The sequence below is a fragment of the Notamacropus eugenii genome, chromosome 1, assembly GCF_028372415.1.
Source record: "Notamacropus eugenii isolate mMacEug1 chromosome 1, mMacEug1.pri_v2, whole genome shotgun sequence".
In the NCBI taxonomy this organism is placed as follows: domain Eukaryota; kingdom Metazoa; phylum Chordata; class Mammalia; order Diprotodontia; family Macropodidae; genus Notamacropus; species Notamacropus eugenii.
The window spans coordinates 454,706,527-454,724,590 of NC_092872.1; the positions used below are offsets into that span (position 1 = coordinate 454,706,527).

Genomic DNA, 18,064 nt, shown 5'->3' on the forward strand with positions numbered 1-18,064 from the left:
ATCAACTCCACCATCAAATTTGAAATTATCTATTTGGTGTTCAAAGCCCTTTTCATAACATTGCCACCTTCGACCTTTCTAGTGTATTTACACCTGACTCCTTACCTTGAACTCTTCAGTCCAGCTTCCCTGCTGTTCCATGATCAAGACAAGCCTTCACCTTCTCTTGACTCCAGGCAATTTTCTCTGCCTCCCATACCTGGAAAGCTCTCTCTCCTCATCTCTACCTACTGGCTTCCCTGGTTTCCTTTAAACCCCAACCAAAATTCCATCTTCGGCAGGAAGCCTTTTCCAACCCTTCTTAATGTTAGTGCCTTCCCTCTTTTAATTATTTCCTATTTTTCCCCATGTATAAGCTTGTTTGTGCCCGTTTTTTGTCTCCTCCATTAGATTTTGAGTTTCCTGAGGGCAGAGACTGTCTTGTTTCTTTCTATGTTACTAGTTCTTAGCCCAGTGTCTGGCACGTAGTAGGGGCCCCATAAATGTTTATTGACTGTGTTTCTGCCATTCTTTGAATCCCCAGTGCTTACCACAGAACCTGGAACATAATAGGTGTTTAATAAATACTAGTTCACTGGCATATCGATAGAGATAAAATAAGTTTTGAGGAGACAATATTTAGGCTTCTTAAGAACACAGATTGATTTTTAAGTACTTTCAAAGCCTTCATTAATATATAAGCAATTGATATTCTGGGATCTGTACTTGCCAGACGTTTAGTATCCTAGATCAAACTGCCTTGTTTAAAAATGATACTACATTCCACATTTTTCATCATTTTAAACTGACCTTCCACCAGGAATGTGAATTAGTGGAAGTTTTACTGTACAGTACTTTTTAAAGGTAACATTGACCACTATTCATTTAAGAGAATATAGGTTAAGCTGAATTCTCAAGATGTTTTTCAGTTCCTTAGGTAAAATATGGAAAAAATAGATATAGATTAAACATAAAAATTAGGATGGGGAGACCTTAATAAGAGAGAAGTTCACAAGAAAGTTTACTGCATAACTTTTGTATATTTGTAATGTCTTAATTTAATTGTGAATTTCATAAGTTATTTTAGTTCAGTTTAAAAAGTTACACTGAGATCATTAATTATGACATGTCATTCTCTGTATTTAAGTTTTGCTTACATGCACAACACATTAAAACAATAATTTTCAACTTATTGAGGAACAGTCACCGATTTCCTGACAGAGACATTGGCAAAAAACATATACAAGACATATAGTGAGACTTGAGGGAACCAGACTGACACACACAATTCCCAGTGTCACTTTCTGGATGACCAACAAGTAGATCCCAAGAGGCAGAGATCCAAAGTAGAAAAATCCCAGTAGCCACATTAGTATTCTAGGTACATGATTACAGATTTTAGAGAAAAGGTCTTGATCAATTTGACTATAAGAACTTACAGATACTGAGTCCAAACTGTGACCTCCATAGTCATCAGAGATAGCGTTTTGGCTCAGAGTCCTTGACCAGTTCGACTGAACTTCCATAAGTGTAATTACTAAACAGTTTGAAAATCCATGAGAAGAACTTGAAGATACCAAGTTCTTTGGGGTTAAGACCACTTCACTGCTGTCTGAGTTCCATGTTGTTTTGTCCTTGAGCAAAAGTTTAGACATAATGTTTGTGTCATCAGGAAGTCCTGCTACTTTTTCTTCTTGCATCTCTGTGTCATAGCGGCAAAAGGGACAGCTAATACATGCAGTGGTTCCATCTCCTGTATGAGCTATCTTAGTCAGGCATTTTGCACAAACTCTGTGAAGGCAGTCCAAGATTTTGGGTTTACGACTATACATGTTAAATTTCTGATAACATATTTTGCACTCCAGTTCTTCACATGGCAGTTTTTCTTCTGTTTGAGGGTAATTCATTCTTATTATTGATTCACTGTTAAAATAGAAGCCAAATAATAATAAGATATCCCAAACCCCTAAAAAGCCTTCTAGAACAAAGACTATTTTTGATATGTACAAATTTAACTTTTCTTGTATTTAGCCTTAGTCTTTAGAGGATTATAAAATGCGATGTTTAGATTGGAGAAGAAGGAGCTGTATTGAGACTGAAACAGAAAGCATATCATTATTCTGACTTGTGAGACAAAAGAGAGAGCAAACCATTTATTATAATAACTGACATTCACCAATAGCATTACACAGCTCTTTCATAAGTCTTGCTTTTAGTCAAAAGTTCATAAATGAATGAAATGGCAATGTGAAAAAATGGTGTCCTTGTTGCTCAGAAATTCAGATAGTATACTGATTTAAAAACAAAAACAAAAAATTTCCTTGTAGCACATTTCATGGGGTTTTTTTGGAGGGTTTTTTTTTTTTTTTTTACACATTTTGTGGTTTTAAAGAAAGTAGAAAAATCAAAATCATTACTAATATCAAAAGTAGTTTTATAATTAAGTATATCTAAATACAAATCTTTTTTTATATTGCCTGTTTCATATGACATTCCAGCAGCAAAAAGCCATACTGTATCTCCTTTGTGCCCTATTATTGTTTATGTTTTTGTTACCCTTTGTTTTCTAATAAAAGTTTTAATACAGAAACCTTTGGAGTAGTCCCCCCTTGAACTTTGAATTTCTTTTAAGTGTCAGAAAAGTGAGGGATGATTTACAAATTTGTCTCACTATTTGCATTTATAGTTCCATTGGAAAATTCATTGTTACCATTTGATAAGGGCTCAGTGATGATGGTCATGATCATCCCAATCTCATATTTTGTATGGCCCATCAGGTTTGCAAAGCATTCTTCTTCAAAGGATTCTATAAATTCTATAAGGTAGGTAGTACAAGTATTTCCCCCATTTACAAGCATTTTAAGTTTTCCTGAACACCTTTATTTTTTTGAGATATCATAGGAATACATACATGTTTAGAGCTGGAAGGGTCTTTTAGATTTCATCTAGATCACTGCCTTCATTCTACAAAGATGTTAAGTGATTTGTCCAAGATTACACAGGTGTTGTCAGTAAAATCAAGATTTGAACTCATGTCTTCTCTCTCCAAATCCAGGACTCTTTCCACTTTACCAGTGATGTCAAATAGAAATGGGGGCTGTACGTAAGAATTGATGGCAGGCTGCATATTGATTTAGAAAACCACATGTATTTATATGTTTCTTTTTTTTTTTAATGCATCAACACATTAAAATCAGATAGGAACTACATTTTCATCTGGTTTAGGCCACACTTTGGAGTGTTGTGGATCATCTGTAGCTTGTGTGTTTGAAATTAAGCTGCCTCCATAAGGAAATAAGGAGCCACAAGGTGACACATAAGAGTGCTGGACCTGGAGTCGGGAAGACCTGAGTCAAATCTGGCATCAGATATTTACTAGATATATGACCCTTGTAGTTACTTTGCCCATTTTTGTCAGTTTCCTTATCTGTAAAATGAGTTGGAGAAGGAAATGGCAAACCACTCCAGAATCTTTGCCAAGAAAACCCCAAACGGGGTCATGAAGAGTCAGATATGACTAAAAAATAGCAAGGAAATAAAGGTTTTGAAACATTAAGTAATTTGTCCATGGTCAAATTTTAACTATTAAGTATCTAATTTATTATTTAATTGCAGGTCTCTGTCTGTACCACCATGCTCCCTCTGTAAGACACACAATACTCAAACATTGCATTGATGAGCGATATGCTTCTTCAGGTGATATTTGATTAAAGGAATTAGGAGTTTTTAGCCTACAAAAAACAAGAAAGATCATGACAGCTATTTTCAGTTATTTGACAGAACAATGAGTGGGAATCACAAAAGGCAAATTTAAGCTTGGTATCAGTAAAAACTTTATTTTTTAAATAATATTTTATTTTTCCCAGTTACATGTAAAGACAGTCTTAATACTTGTTTTATTTTTTAATTTTGAATTTCAAGTTTTTTCCCTCCTTTTGTTCCCTCCCTTCTCTGAGACAGTAAATAGTTTGATATAGGTTATACATGTACATCATGCAAAGCATGTTTCCATATTAGTCATGTTGTGAAAGAAAACACAGACCAAAAATATCATGAAAAAATAAAGTAAAAAATAGTATGCTTCGACCTGCAGTCTCCATCACTTTTTCCTTTGGAGGTAGATAACATTTTTTTATCATGATTCCTTTATTGTTGTTGTATTTCTCCTAAATTTTTGAAGAGGACCATGACATCTGAGAAATGATGACATGACTTGCACTTGACTTTGTTTTGAGTGAGGGAGGGCTGTGCAAGGGCACCAGCCTCACTTTCTCCTCCTAAGCCAGCTGGGTCCAGTGACCAGATATTCATCAGGATGACTAGAGATGGCCCAGGATGCACTTGGAGACCTTGGCCTCTTTGGCCTTGGGCCTATTCAGGTACTCGCTTAGGGTGAGGTAAGACCCATACAGTGAATAAGCCTGTTTAAGAAGTAGTCAAAGAGTGGATCCTTTATTGAGCAAAAGAAAAATAACTAAATCAAACTGAAAGGGAAGGGAAATAGTTATCATTGATAATCACTCTTTAGCCAGAAGGCATCCAAGAAATAGCCCTTAAGTGGAGTTTGGGCAGGAACCCAGTCCGTGGGTTTCAGAGTGCAGTAGGTTTAAGGTTTAAGGTCAGGAGGGGAAAGGAGAGGAGAGGATAGGAGAGGGCAGGGCAAGAGAGGTCAGGGCAGGAGGAGGCAGGACAGCAGAGCAAAGCAAAGCAGGCCAGTAAGCCCCAAATTACCTGGGCGTGTCTGACCATCCAAATTTACCTTCCTTTGGAGAGGTCCTCACTGCTTAAGGACTGTTTCCTGGACCCCTTCTGGCTAAAGAGTGATTTATCAATTGTAACTATTTCTTTTCCCCTGCAGCTTGATTTAGTTATTAGGGGCCACTCCCTGACTGGTTCTTAAACAGGCCTATTCACTGTATGGGCCTTACCTCACCCTAAGTGAGTACCTGAATAGGCCCAAGGCCAAAGAGGCCAAGGTCTCCCAGTGCATCCTGGACCATCTCCAGTCATCCTGATGAATATCTGGTCACGGGATCCAGATGGCTCAGGAGAAGAAAGGGAGGCTGGTGCCCTTGCACAGCCCTCACTCACTCAAAACAAAGTCAAGTGCAAGTTATGTCATCATTTCTCCGATGTCATGGTCCTCTTTGAAAATGAAGGACAAACACAACCTGTGAGTAGACTGAGCTGCCTGAATGGGGACTCAGCTAGCTGGGGAACTCAGCTCATCCTCTCCTGTCTGTCTCTCCCTCATGAGTCCTTCAGAATTACCTTGAATCATTGTATTGATGAGAATAGCTAAGTCATTCAAAGTTGATCATAGTATAATATTGCTGTTACTTTGTGTGGATCTGCTCACTCCACTTTGCATCAGTTCGTGTAAATCTCGATTTTTCTGAAATCACACGAATAAATTTCTAACAATTAAAACATGTCTAAAAAGTAGTATCCCGTTTTATTTGAGGTCTTCAAGCAAAGGTAGAATGACCAGTTGTTGAGTATGTGGTAGAAAGGGATTCTTTTCTAGCTAGGAGATTCACTGGATGGACTGTAGAGTGTAGACCCTTCCAACTCTGATCATTTATGATCCTCTTTCTTGTCTTCTCATGACATTAGCAGTTTTCCTGAATCCTGAGAGATAACTTTGTATAACATATTCTGTTATACTACATTAATGCTCACCCAGTGTGAAGAATAAGTCTGTTTTTAAAATGTTGATGGACTATATTAGAGCTAGACAGAAACTTATAGCAGTCTCCTTATCCCTTTTGAGTAACATAGAAAATGTGAAGGGATTTATGTCTTTTTCTGGAATTAATCAAGCATTTGTTAAGAACTTACTATGTGCCCAAGTACTGTGCTAGATGGTAGGGATACAAAGACACAAATGAAGGAATATAGGTAAGAACCTATGAGCTATGAAAATTGCTATTTACTTCATGACTATTGTACAGTTTATAGATATTTTTTGTGCCCTTAAAAACTATTTCACCAGGGGTAGAGCCAAGATGGTGTAGTAGAAAGATGCATATACTCTAGCGCTTTCTGCACAGCCCACAAAATACCTGTAAAAAATGACTCTCAACAAATTCTAGAGCAGCAAAAGCCACAGAACAACAGAGTGAAAGAGGTTTCCAGCCAAAGGTAACCTGGAAGGCCGACAGGAAAGTTGTATCTCACGGGACACTGAGCAGAGCAGACCACAGCCCTGAGCACGCAGCACTGGGAGGAACAGGACCTGAACAGACCTCTGGGGCAGAGTTCCCAGCAGGGAGAGTCCCAGTTACCTCAACCCACAAATGACAAAGAAAGCCCTAAAGGTCAGTGTGGGAGGACTTTCCCAGCTGGGTGAGAGGGGAATGGGGTTCCTCCAGCAATAGCCCCAGGCAGCGGCAGAGGTGCTGGCAGCAGACTGCTGGTAGCTAAGGTGACCTGGAAGCAACCTGGGTCCATTGTCCAAGCAGCTCAGCTTAATGCCTCTGGCAGTAGGGAACAGTTGATGTAAACCTCAGCCCTGAGTGACGGCCCCGCCCCCACCCAAAGCCTTGGGGAATCAAGCAGCTGAGTCCAATCTCAGCCGAACATGATACTTGAGAGGCAATAGGACCATCCTCTTGACAAAGGATTCAGAAGTCAAATAACTGGCTGGGAAAATGCCCAAAAACAGGGAAAAAAAATAAGACTGTAGAAGGTTACTTTCTTGGTGAACAGGTGTTTCCTCCCATCCTTTAGGATGAGGAAGAACAAGGCATATTGTCACAGGAAGTCAAGGCTCCTACCTTCAGGGCCTCCAGAGGGAACTTAAACTGGCCTCAGGCAATAGAAGAACTTAAAAAGCAAGTTAGCAGCTTGCTAAAGGAGAACCAAAAAAATGATGAGGAAAATAATACCTTTAAAAAGAGGCTAATTCAATTGGAAAAAGAGGTCCAAAAAGCCAGTGAGGAGAAGGAGGCTTTAAAAAGCAGAATTAAAAAAATTAAAAAGCAGAATGGAAAAGAAGGTTCAAAAGCTCACTGAACAAAATAGTTCTTTAAAAGAGAGACTGGAGTTCAGGGAAGCTAATGACTATGAGATAAACCAAGAAGTTAAAAAACAAAACCAAAAGGTTGGAAAAAAAAAAAAAAAGAAGATAATGTGAAACATCTCATTGGAAAAACAACTGACCTGGAAAACAGATTCAGGAGAGACAATTTAAAAATTATGGGACTACCTGAAAGTCATGATCCAAAAAAGAGCCTAGGCATTATCTTTCATGAAATTATCAAGGAAAACTGCCTTGACATTTTAGAACCGGAGAGCAAAATAAATATTGAAAGAATCCACTGATCACTTTCTGAAAGAGACCCGAAAAGAGAAACTCCTAGGAAGACTGTGGCCAAATTTCAGAGTTCCCAGGTCAAGGAGAAAATGCTGCAAGCAGCTAGAAAGAAACAATTTGAGTATTGTGGAAATACAATCAGGAAACACATCAGGATTAATACAATCAGGATCTGGCAGCTTCAACATTAAGGGATCAAAGGACTTGAAATAGGATATTCCAGAAATCAGAGGAGCTGGGATTAAAACCAAGAATGAACCACCTACCAGCAAAACTGAGTATAATGCTTCAAGGAAATAAATGGTCGTTCAATGATATAGAGGACTTCAAAGCATTCATGATGAAAAGACCAGAACTGAAGAGAAAATTTGACTTTCAAACACAAGAATCAAGAGAAGCATGAAAAGGTAAACAGGAAAGAGAAATTATAAAAGACTTTCTAAAGCTGAACTGTTTACATTCCTACATGAAAAGAAAATATTTATAACTCTTGAGACTTTTCTCAGTATTTGGGTAGGTGGAGGGATTATACACACACACACACACACACACACACACACATATAGGCAGAGAGTACAGGCTGTGATGAATCAGAAGAGATGATATCCACAAAAAAATAAAAATTAAGGGGTAAGGGAGGAAAATACTGGGAGGAGAAAGGGAGAAATGGAATGGGGCAGGCTATAACTCATAAAAGAGATAAGAAAAATCTTGTTCAATGGAGGAGAAAAGGGAGAAGGGGAAAGGGGAAAAGTGAAGCTGTGAAGCTACTCTCTCTACATATGGCTTAAGGAGGAATAACATGCTCACTAAATTTGGTATGAAAATCTATCTTACACTACAGGAAAGTAGGGGAGGAGGCAACAAGTGGGGTGAGGGGAATGATAAAAGGGAGGGCAAATAGGAGAAGGGAGTCACTAGAAAAAAGCACTTCTGGGAAGGGACAAGGTCAAATGATGGAATAAAAAAATAAGGGGGGATGGAGTAGGATAGAGGGCAATATAGTTAGTCTCACACAACACGACTGTTATGGAAGTCTTTTGTAAAATGACACATATGTAGCCTGTATTGAATTGCTTGCCTTCTCAGTGGGGATGGGGAGGGGGAGGGAGAGAAGTTGTAATTCAAGTTGTTAGAAATGAATGTTGAGAATTATTATTGCATATAACTAGTAAAAAAGAAATATGGGTAATGGGATATAGAAATTTATCTTGCCCTACAAGAAAAGAGAGAAGATGGGGATAAGGGAAGTGTGCAGTGTGATAGAAGGGAGTCTACATTGAGGGAAGGGGTAATCAGAATACAAGGGTGGGGTGGGGTGAGGGGAGACATGAGGAAAAAAATTGGAACTCAAAATTTTGTGGAAATGAATGTCAAAATCTAAATACAATAAATAAATAAGGAAAACTGCCTAGATATTCTGGAACCAGAGGGTAAAATAGAAATGGAAAGAATTCACCAGTCACCTCCTGAAAGAGATCCCAAAAGGAAAACTTATAGGAATATTGTAGCCAAATTCTAGACTTCCCAGGTCAAGGAGAAAATATTACAAGCAGTCAGGAAGAAACAATTCAAGTATTGTGGAAAAACAATCAGGATAACACAGGATTTAGCAGCTTCTACACTAAGGAATCGGAGGGCTTGGAATATGATATTCCAGAAGTCAAAGGAGATAGGATTAAAATCAAGAATCACCTACCTAGAAAAACTGAGTATAATACTTCAGGGGAAAAAATCGAATTTCAGTGAAATAGAGGATTTCCAAGCATTCTTGTTGAAAAGACCAGATCTGAATAGAAAATTTGACTTTCAAATACAAGAATCAAGAGAAGCATGAAAAGGTAAACAGGAAAGAGAAGCCTTAAGGGACTCATTAAAGTTGAAGTGTTTACATTCCTACCTGAACAGATGTTATTTGTAACTCATGATATATATATATGTGTGTGTGTGTGTGTGTGTGTGTGTGTGTGTGTGTGTGTATAAATACACATATATACGTAGGTGTGTATAGGTATGAATGTATGTGTACATTACATACGTGTAGGTATGTATATGTACATAGGTATGTGTGTGTATACATAGAGGGCACAGGCTAAGCTGAATATGAAGGGAGAATAGCTAAAAAAAATAAAATTTACTGTTGAATGGAATATACTAGGAGTAAGAGAAAGAGAGAGGTAGAATTGAGCAAATCATCTCACATAAGAGGCAAGAAAGAGCTTTTACACTGGAAGGGAAGAGGGGGGAGATGAAAGGAAATGTTAGCCTTACTCTCATGGGATTTGGCTTAAGAAGGTAATAACACACACTCAATTGGATATGAAAGTTTATTTTACCCTGCAGGAAGGCAAAGGGGAAGGAGATAGGAGAGGGAAGATAATAGAAGGGACAGAAAATTGGGGAGAGGGATAATCAGAAGCAAACACTTGTGGGAGGACAGGTCAAGGAAGAGAAGGGAATAAATGGAGGGCATGATAGGATAGAAGGAAATGTGATTAGTCTTTTAACTATTATGGAAGTGTTTTGCATTGTTACACATGTAGGACCTATATTGAATTGCTTGTTTCCTCAATGAGGATGGGAAGGGAGGGAGGGAGAGAATATGGAACTCAAAATTTTAATAATGAATGCGAAAAATTGTTTTAGCATGCAACTGGAAATTAAGATATACAGGCAATGGAGTACAGCAATCTATTTTGCCCTACAGGAAAATAAGAGGGGAATGGGGGTGGAAGAAGGGTGGGTAATAGATAGGAGGACAGACTGGAGAAAGGGGTGGATGGGCTGCATGCTGTCCTGGGGTGAGAGATGGTTAGAGATGGGGAGAAAATTTTGAATTCAAATTCTTGTGGAAGTGAATGTTGAGAACTGAGAATAAAATAAATTATATAAAATTAAAAGTAAAAAAAGTAAATAAATCACATGCCTTACTTCCATTATCTATTTGTTGATTTATCAGAGCATGCTGAAAATAAATAAAATACAGAAACCTATCGGATCTTTTTCTCTGCTATTACATAAGTGCCCCCCCCCCCAGGTATGTCGTTTATATTAGATAAACGTGGTTTTTAAGAGAAATTTACATACCTATATAAAGGAATTTGATGCCTCTCCTTTTCTAATACAAAAACGTTAAGTGTTCCGTGACAGAATAGTGGACTAAATAGTTTTGGTTTTGTTTTTTATGAGAGGATCAATCTTTGCTTAACCAGAACGGAGGATTTGCCTCTCAGTCAACTCAATAAATTGTTGAGTATTGGAATTTGTTTTGCTATACATATGAGTTACAAAGATTTTTGTTTTTTCCCAGTGGTAGGAGAGAGGTGAAAGGGGAAGAAAATAAATGTTTGTTAATTGAAAAAAAAATTTAAAACATTTAAGCACCTGGTCATGCATCAATTAATTATTTCAAAGTAGTTAGTGAATTCAGTGGAAACTTCTGTGTTTGATTTTAGTTGAAGGACCAGTTCAGTGGACAACTGAGTCATGTAGTCACTTAAATTATAAGGTTTATATGAAGAAACTGGCTGTTACGATAATAGATTTAGAGCTGAAAAAGACCTTAATAGTCATTAAATTCAATTTTCCCACCCCCTCATTTTACAGATAAGGAAGCTGAAGCTGAGAAGGGACTAAATGACTTACCTGGGATCATTATCTAATTAGTTATCTGAGGCAGATTTAAACTGAAGTCTAGCTGACTTGCATATCCAGCACTCTGTCCACTGTGAAGGAAGGAAGGCAAGAAGCTTGCCAGGGACAGTGCTAAGCACTTTACCAATGTTGTCTCATTTGATCTTCGCAACAACTCTTTGTTATAGGTACTATTATTATCCACATTTTATAGTTGAGGAAACTGAGGCAGACAGAGGTTTATTAACTTGCCCAGGGTTATAACTAGTAAGGAACTGAAGCCAAATTTGTACTTGGGACTTCCTGACTCCAAGACCAACCCTCTATCTAGTCTACGGCCTACCCAAGGGTGGGAGACATAATGTTGGGTGCTGGGAACATTAAATAAGCTATTTAGCTGTCTCATTTGTAAGCTGCCAAGCAAAGCTCAGATCTGAACAAATCTTTGATTCATGGCTTAAAAAACTAGCTAGATGTAGGATATACTATTTTGGGTAGATATTAACATTTCCACTGATACCTTCTCTCATTTCCAACTAGAAGAACACTGTATTAAGGAAGAATGTTTTGTCAGGTAGCTCATGTTTCAGTGTGAAGTGCCCTGTGAAGACTGGAGAAAGATTTTTTATAAAGGCCATACTCAATGGAGAACTGTCTTGAAAACCAAGACACCCCTCACAACCTGAATTTCCTCATAGAGGAGATTTTTATTTGAAAGAATGATGGATTTTTCATCCAGGAATATGGGTCCAAGCCTTGCCTCTACCAGTTGTTACCTGTGTGACCTTGGGCAAGGCATTTAATCTCTAAAAGAGGGATAATAGCACGTATATCCTATTTGTTCTGCACTATTAATGTCTGGAGGGGTATCCCTTTTAAAAGACAAATGGATGGGCAGCATGACATGTAGATAGAGAATTAACCTCACTGTACATGACCTTTGGCAAGTCATTTTACTTCTTAATGCCCCTAGACCTGGTCTGCATAGGGAGAGAATATGCTTCACCTAGTTCCCTACATTGAAAACTACAGGTCTGGTCTTCACCTTCAGTGTAACTGGCAGTCAGTCCCATTTTGAAAAAGCTTAACTCAAGTCTTTGAAACATTAGGGCAAAAGAACTTAGGTTTACTTTGATTTTTTTTTTTTTTTAGTTTTTTCATAAAGTCCCATTAATCTCCCATAATCCCTATTAAAATAGTTAACAAAACTAATGTTTTTGTGAATGTGAATGAATATATGGCAAGAGATCAGACTACTGCTTTTAAGAAGTTTAATTTCTGTAACTCCATATCTATTGAATTGCTTCTTTTCTGGTGCTGATTCTGAAGTTCAGGCCTTTTTTGTTTAGTTGGAAGGGTTAGTAGAGATAAGGAGCAACAATGGAAATGGATGCAGAGGATCTTGTAAGCACAGTTTCATAGCATGCTAGAGTCAGAGCTGGAAAGGACCTTAGTGATAATCTAGAAGTCATCCAACCCCTTCATTTTACACAATGAAGAAACTGAATCTCAGGTTAAATGACTTCTCCAATACCACAAAGACAGCCAAGCTAGGATTTGAACCCAGGCTCAAGAATTCTCCTTCATTGGGCATCTGTTCTCAGGTTTAAAAATGTTAAAAGCCTCAACTGTTGTCTTCCAACCTAAAATGCATGCAATGATTAGAAAATTACATGAAATAATACTACCTCACAGAGTTGTTGTGATGCTCATGTGAGGTTATAGTAAAGTGTTTTGCAAGCTTTAAAGCACTTTACATCATTAGTCTTCATTTTGCTAAAATAAATGGTCACTTAAATTTTTGTTCAGTTCATTTATTATACATATCATATGGAAGAAGCAGTGTAGTTTAGTGGATAGAGTGCTAGTTGTGGAGTTAGGAAACCTGAGCTTGAATCATTTCTCATACTTGCTGACTATGAGATCATGGACAAATCACATGATTTCTCAGAGTTTCAGATTCCTCCTTTATAAAAAAGGGTAATAATACCTACTCTAATTGCCTCATACGATTATTGTGGAGAAAGTGCTTTGTTGACCTTAAAGTGTTATCTGTGTTAGCTATTATCATCGTTCTTATATAAATATGAGTTGTTGCTGTATTATTTGTTTTTATTTTGAAGCACCGTTGTGTACCCCAAGGATACAGAGATGAAATAAGACTAATCCTCACACCTGAGGAACCTAAAAATCATGTCAACTTAGAGTTGGAAGAGACCTTAGCGCTTATCTAGTCTAGCCCCTTACCTGATTATCAGTCCTCCTCCCATAGCATCCTCAGCCAAAGGTTATTTAATCTCTACTGGAAAGCCTTCAATAAGGACAGTCTTTATTACCACCTAAGTTATTACTTCCTTATTACCTCAGTTCACACCGAGTAAGTAGTAACGTGTTTACGTAGTACTTTATGCTTTACTAAGTACTTGTGCTGCTTATTGCTGTCTGAGCCCTTTATCCTTATAAAAATGATTGGTGTGTGTAGATAGCTACATCGAGATCCAAAGGGCCAGTTACTGCTGGCTGATTTGGTAGCATTTCCCTGAGGGAGAACAGCATTGCAAGACTTCAGTAGATCACCAAGGGCTTAATAAATACTATACTAAATGGATGCTTACAAATAGTTTGTAAAACTCAACCATTCTGGAAAACCATGTTAGAATACAAAGGCATTTTATCTATGCAAATGGTGGGCTACTGCAAACCATAAAATTGCAAAATTTCTGGTTCCTGCTCATAAGTGTATTCTCCTAATCCATAAAGAGTCTGGATACCAGATTTTGGGAAGACTTTTCAGAAATGGAGAATTGAAACTGTTGGAGAAAGTTAAGGGTAGGTATACAGTCATTGTCATCAAATATTTTATGGGCTGCCATGGGGAAGCCATACTTGCTTGGCTTGGCCTTAAGGGACAGAACCTGAAAAAATGGATGGAAGTTTTAGCACATTTTAGCTTGACATAAGGAAATATTTCCTGATAACTAGAGCTATACAAAAATGGTACCACACACAATAGTAGATTTCTCCCTACTAGATAGAGGTTTTCAAAATAAGTCTGGACGACTACTTGTTGGACATATTGTAGAACAGTCATTCTTAACCTTTTTAATGACATAAAGCCTTTGTCAATCTTGTGAAGCCTATGGTTGGACTTTTTCTCAGAATAATACATTTAAATAATTGAAGGAAACGATATATTTCATTTACAAGTTCATAAAAATAAAGATATAATTTTTTCTCATCCAAATTAATGAACTCTCTGAAATCTTTCCTTCTGCCTCTTAGCGCTTCATAGATTCCAAATTAAGAACCCTTGTCTACAAAGTATTCCTTCCTTAGTTAGAGAGATAGAATTAAATGAACTTTGCTCTGTCTCCTACTTTTGAAATTTTATATGAATGTTGGAAGTTGCATCATTCAGCTGGACTCCCTTGAAGATACTGCTGTATGTAATATTTATTGAACTGAATAGAGGAATGAGGAGTGGGATTCTTAATCAGCAAAGCCCTGGGATTGTCTGTGGAGGAAAACAACTGCAAAACCAGTTTTCTTCTCACTGTACTTGAGCATTTTTTATCCCATATGAAAGGAATGATGTTTTCTAAAGCTGTGGTTATTTATAGCAAACTTCCCTGGCCTAGTCTTCTTCAGAACCCTAGAGCTGGGAGAGAGGAGTAGAAAGTGCAGCTGGTGACCTCACACAGCCCTCCCTCACTCAAAACAGTCAGGTACAAGTCATGTCATCATTTCTCTGTTTTGGTCATGGTCGTCTTCAAAAACGAAGGACGACCACAACGTTTGAGTAGACCGAGCTGCCTGAGCAGGGACCCAGCTGACTGGGTAATTCAGCTCATACTCTCCCTTCTGCCTCCCCCTCCCCTTCCTTTGGGATTTAGTGGCTAAATTTCCTTCCTTTCTCCTTTCCTCCTTTCCTCTTCCCTCTCTTCCTCCCTTCCTCCCTCCCTCCTTTCCTTCCTTCCTTCCTTCCCCAAAACCTTAAACCCAGAGCACGCTGAAGCCCTTACACTGGACAACAGTGGGTCCCTGCCCAAGCTCCACTTAATGACTGGCTTAGAGTGATTATCATTAGTAATAGTTTCTGTTCCTTCCCAGGTTGATTTAGTTATTTTTTCTTCTTTTGTTCATTAAAAGGGCCATTCCCTGACTACTTCTTAAAGAGGCCTTTTCAATCAATGGACATTACCTCCCTCTAAGTGAGTACCTGAAAAGGCCAGCCTAAGAAGGCCAAGGTCTCCCAGTGCATCCTGGGCCATCTCCAGTCATCCCGATGAATATCTGGTCACTTGATCCAGATGGCTCAGGAGGAGAAAATGAGGTTGGTGACCTTGCACAGTCCTCCCTCACTTAAAACAAAGTCAAGTGCAAGTCATGTCATCATTTCTCTGATGTCATGTTCTTCTTTGAAAATGAAGGACGAACACAAGAGCTGGGAGAAAAATCTGGTAAACTGTTCACTAACTTAATGTTTATTCATTTGCTAAGAAAGCATTTTTAAGGCCTCTTGTGAGCCAGGGCAGCTAGGTGGCACAGTGAACAGAGCACTGGGCCTGGAGTAAGGAAGACCTGAGTTCAGATCTGGCCTCAGACACTTACTGTGTGACCAGGGCAAGTCACTTAACCCAATTTGCCTCAGTTTCTGCATTGGTAAAATGAGCTGGAGAAGGAAGTGGCAAATTACTACAGTATCTTTGCCATGAAAACCCCAAATGGTGTCACAAAGTCAAACACAACTGAAACAACTGAATAACAACAAATATGAGCCGGGCTTTAGGGGAGATAAAGAGTTTAGATAAGAATAAAAACTGATATACAGTTTACTTGAATACATGAACTAAAAGTACTTCAAAAATACATCAGAGTTGCAAAACCAAGTGTAATGTAAAGCCCTAGGAAGAAAATAGTTGTTAACTTAGGGGGGATCAGGGAAGACTTTAAAGGAGATGGCATTTTAATAGGAATTTAACGTATGGGGATGAATTTAAGAAAAGACTGGAAGGATATTTTCAGGGAAAAACATGAACAAAAGCATGGAGATGGGAAATGTCAGGTTGTATTTTGTGAATAGAGTTGGACTTTTATTTGGCTAAAGTATAAGATATGTTACAGAGAATATATAAAGACTTGGAAAAGCAGAGTGGCATCAGATGGTAAAGGGTTTGAATGCCTGAGAAAAGAGAGGCAGTGTAATGGATGGAGCACTAGACATGGAGTCAGACCTGAGTTTAAACCTGGTCTCAGATACTTAATAGCTCTGTGATCGTGGGCAGCTCACTTCACCTGTGCCTCAGTTTCTTCAACTATCAAATGGGGATAATAACAGCACCTGCCTCTCAGAGTTGTTATGAAACTCAATGGAGATAACATTTATAAAGCACTTTGCAAATGTTAATCACTATACAAATGCTAGCTATCATTAAGTAAAGTTTTCGATTTGTTTTTTCATAGAGGAGTAACAGGTTTATGCATAAGTATGATTATCCTAACATTTTTATGAAAGGTGAATTGAAACAAGGAGAGTGTGAAGGTAGAAAAATGTGGCAGGATGCTTTTGCCATAGTTCAGGGAGGTGATAAGGAAGACCTTACTTTGGTGATGTCATTGGGAGTAGGTAAGGGTGCAGGTGCAAAAAAATTTACAGCAAGGAAAATCTGCATGCTTTTCTGCTTTAAGCACAAACTCCAAGGTCCATCTAGTCTGGGCAGGTTTGGGAAAAAATACTTTTAAGAGGCATTTCTCTTGTTTCTTTTTAAAGAAAATTGGCACACCTCGATTAGGAATTGACTTTCTTGCAGTAAAAGATTGTTTACTTAATTTTTAAATAATTTTTTGAATTTTACTTACTTTTATATACTAAAATGAATTATAAATATATAATTATATGACATAATTTTTTCTAATTTTTTCTTATGTGCTTTAAAATTTTTTTTTATTCTGAGCTTAAGAAATAGAACAAGTATTTCCATAACAAAGTGGAACAGGGAAAAAAAAGGGGTGCACTTGAAACTGCAGATTTGTTATGTACAACTTGCTATTCCTTTTAAATATACAACACAGTTATCATGTAACTTTCTTTTTTCCCCTCTTCCCTTCCCGCTCCGTAGAGATGGGTGCCATTAGATACAAATATGTATATGTGTATGTATGAGTATACGTGTGTGTGTGTGTGTACATACACATACATATATGTGTGTGTATCTGTCAGTTCTTTCTCTGGATGCAAATATCTTCCTTTATAGGACCTTTGCCGTTAATTTGGGTATATGGTCAGAATGATTTAGTCATTCTAAGTTATTCTTAAAACAGTATTACTGTTATCGTATGCAATGTTCTCATGGTTCTGCTCATTTCACTCCTCGTTATCTTGTGCTAGTCTTTCTATGTTTTCATAAAATCATCCTGCTTATCATTTCTTATAGAGCAATATTCCATCATGAACATATACTGCAATTAGTTTATCTGTTTGCGAATTGATGGGCATCCCCGCAATGTCCAGTTCCTTACAACCATAAAGAGAGCTGCTATAAAGATTTTACAACATATAGGTTCATTTCCTTTTTCCGCAATCATCTTGGGAAACAGACCTAATATCAGAATTACTGGATCAAAGGGCATAGGCAGTTTAATAACGCTTTGGGCAATTTCTCCAGATTGCTCTCCAAAATGGTTGCATCAGCTCACAGATCCACCAATAATGAATTAAGTTCCCGAGTTTTCCACATCCCCTCCAACATTTGTCACTTTTCCCTTCTGTCATTTTAGCAAATCTGATAGGTATAAAATGGTATCTCAAGGTTGTTCTAATTTGCATTTCATTTTTAGTCAGTAATGATTTAGAGCATTTTTTCATATGACTATAAATTGTTTTGTTTTCTGCATTGGAAAGCTACCTGATCATATCCTTTGACCATTTGGGGAGTGATCTGTATTCTTACAGATTTGACAAAGTTATTTATATATTTGAACTATGAGACCTTTATCTGAGGTACTGTTTGCAAAAGTTTTTTCCCAGTTTTCTGCATTCCTTTTGATCTTGGCTACATTGGTTTTGTTTATACAAAACCTTTTTAATTTAATGTAATCAAAATTGTACATTTTACATCTCACAATGTTCTCTAT

General features: G+C 37.7%; 2 protein-coding genes across 8 annotated transcripts in view; one reads left to right on the forward strand and one right to left on the reverse strand.

Moving 5' to 3' along the window:
• The window catches only part of CEP89 (centrosomal protein 89), a 167,814-nt gene that overhangs the window by 119,127 nt on the left and 30,623 nt on the right, over positions 1-18,064 (forward strand). Inside the window, exons 18-19 of one of the 7 annotated variants that reach the window (XR_011972135.1) lie at positions 2,666-2,801; positions 3,595-4,174. The exons of 5 other annotated variants lie outside the window; for them this stretch is intronic. The gene's annotated coding sequence lies outside the window, so the exon portion shown is untranslated. Of the gene's footprint in view, positions 1-2,665; positions 2,802-3,594; positions 4,175-18,064 lie in introns of those variants that run through there. One more of the 7 variants, XR_011972134.1, reaches the window with a different exon arrangement.
• On the reverse strand, positions 1,120-2,472 carry LOC140529656 (E3 ubiquitin-protein ligase RNF182-like). Its single transcript, XM_072648469.1, has 2 exons — positions 2,438-2,472; positions 1,120-1,902 (listed from the first exon to the last, which is right to left on the reverse strand). The coding sequence occupies exons 1-2, from the start codon at positions 2,470-2,472 to the stop codon at positions 1,164-1,166; spliced, it is 774 nt and encodes a 257-aa protein (XP_072504570.1). The 3' UTR covers positions 1,120-1,163.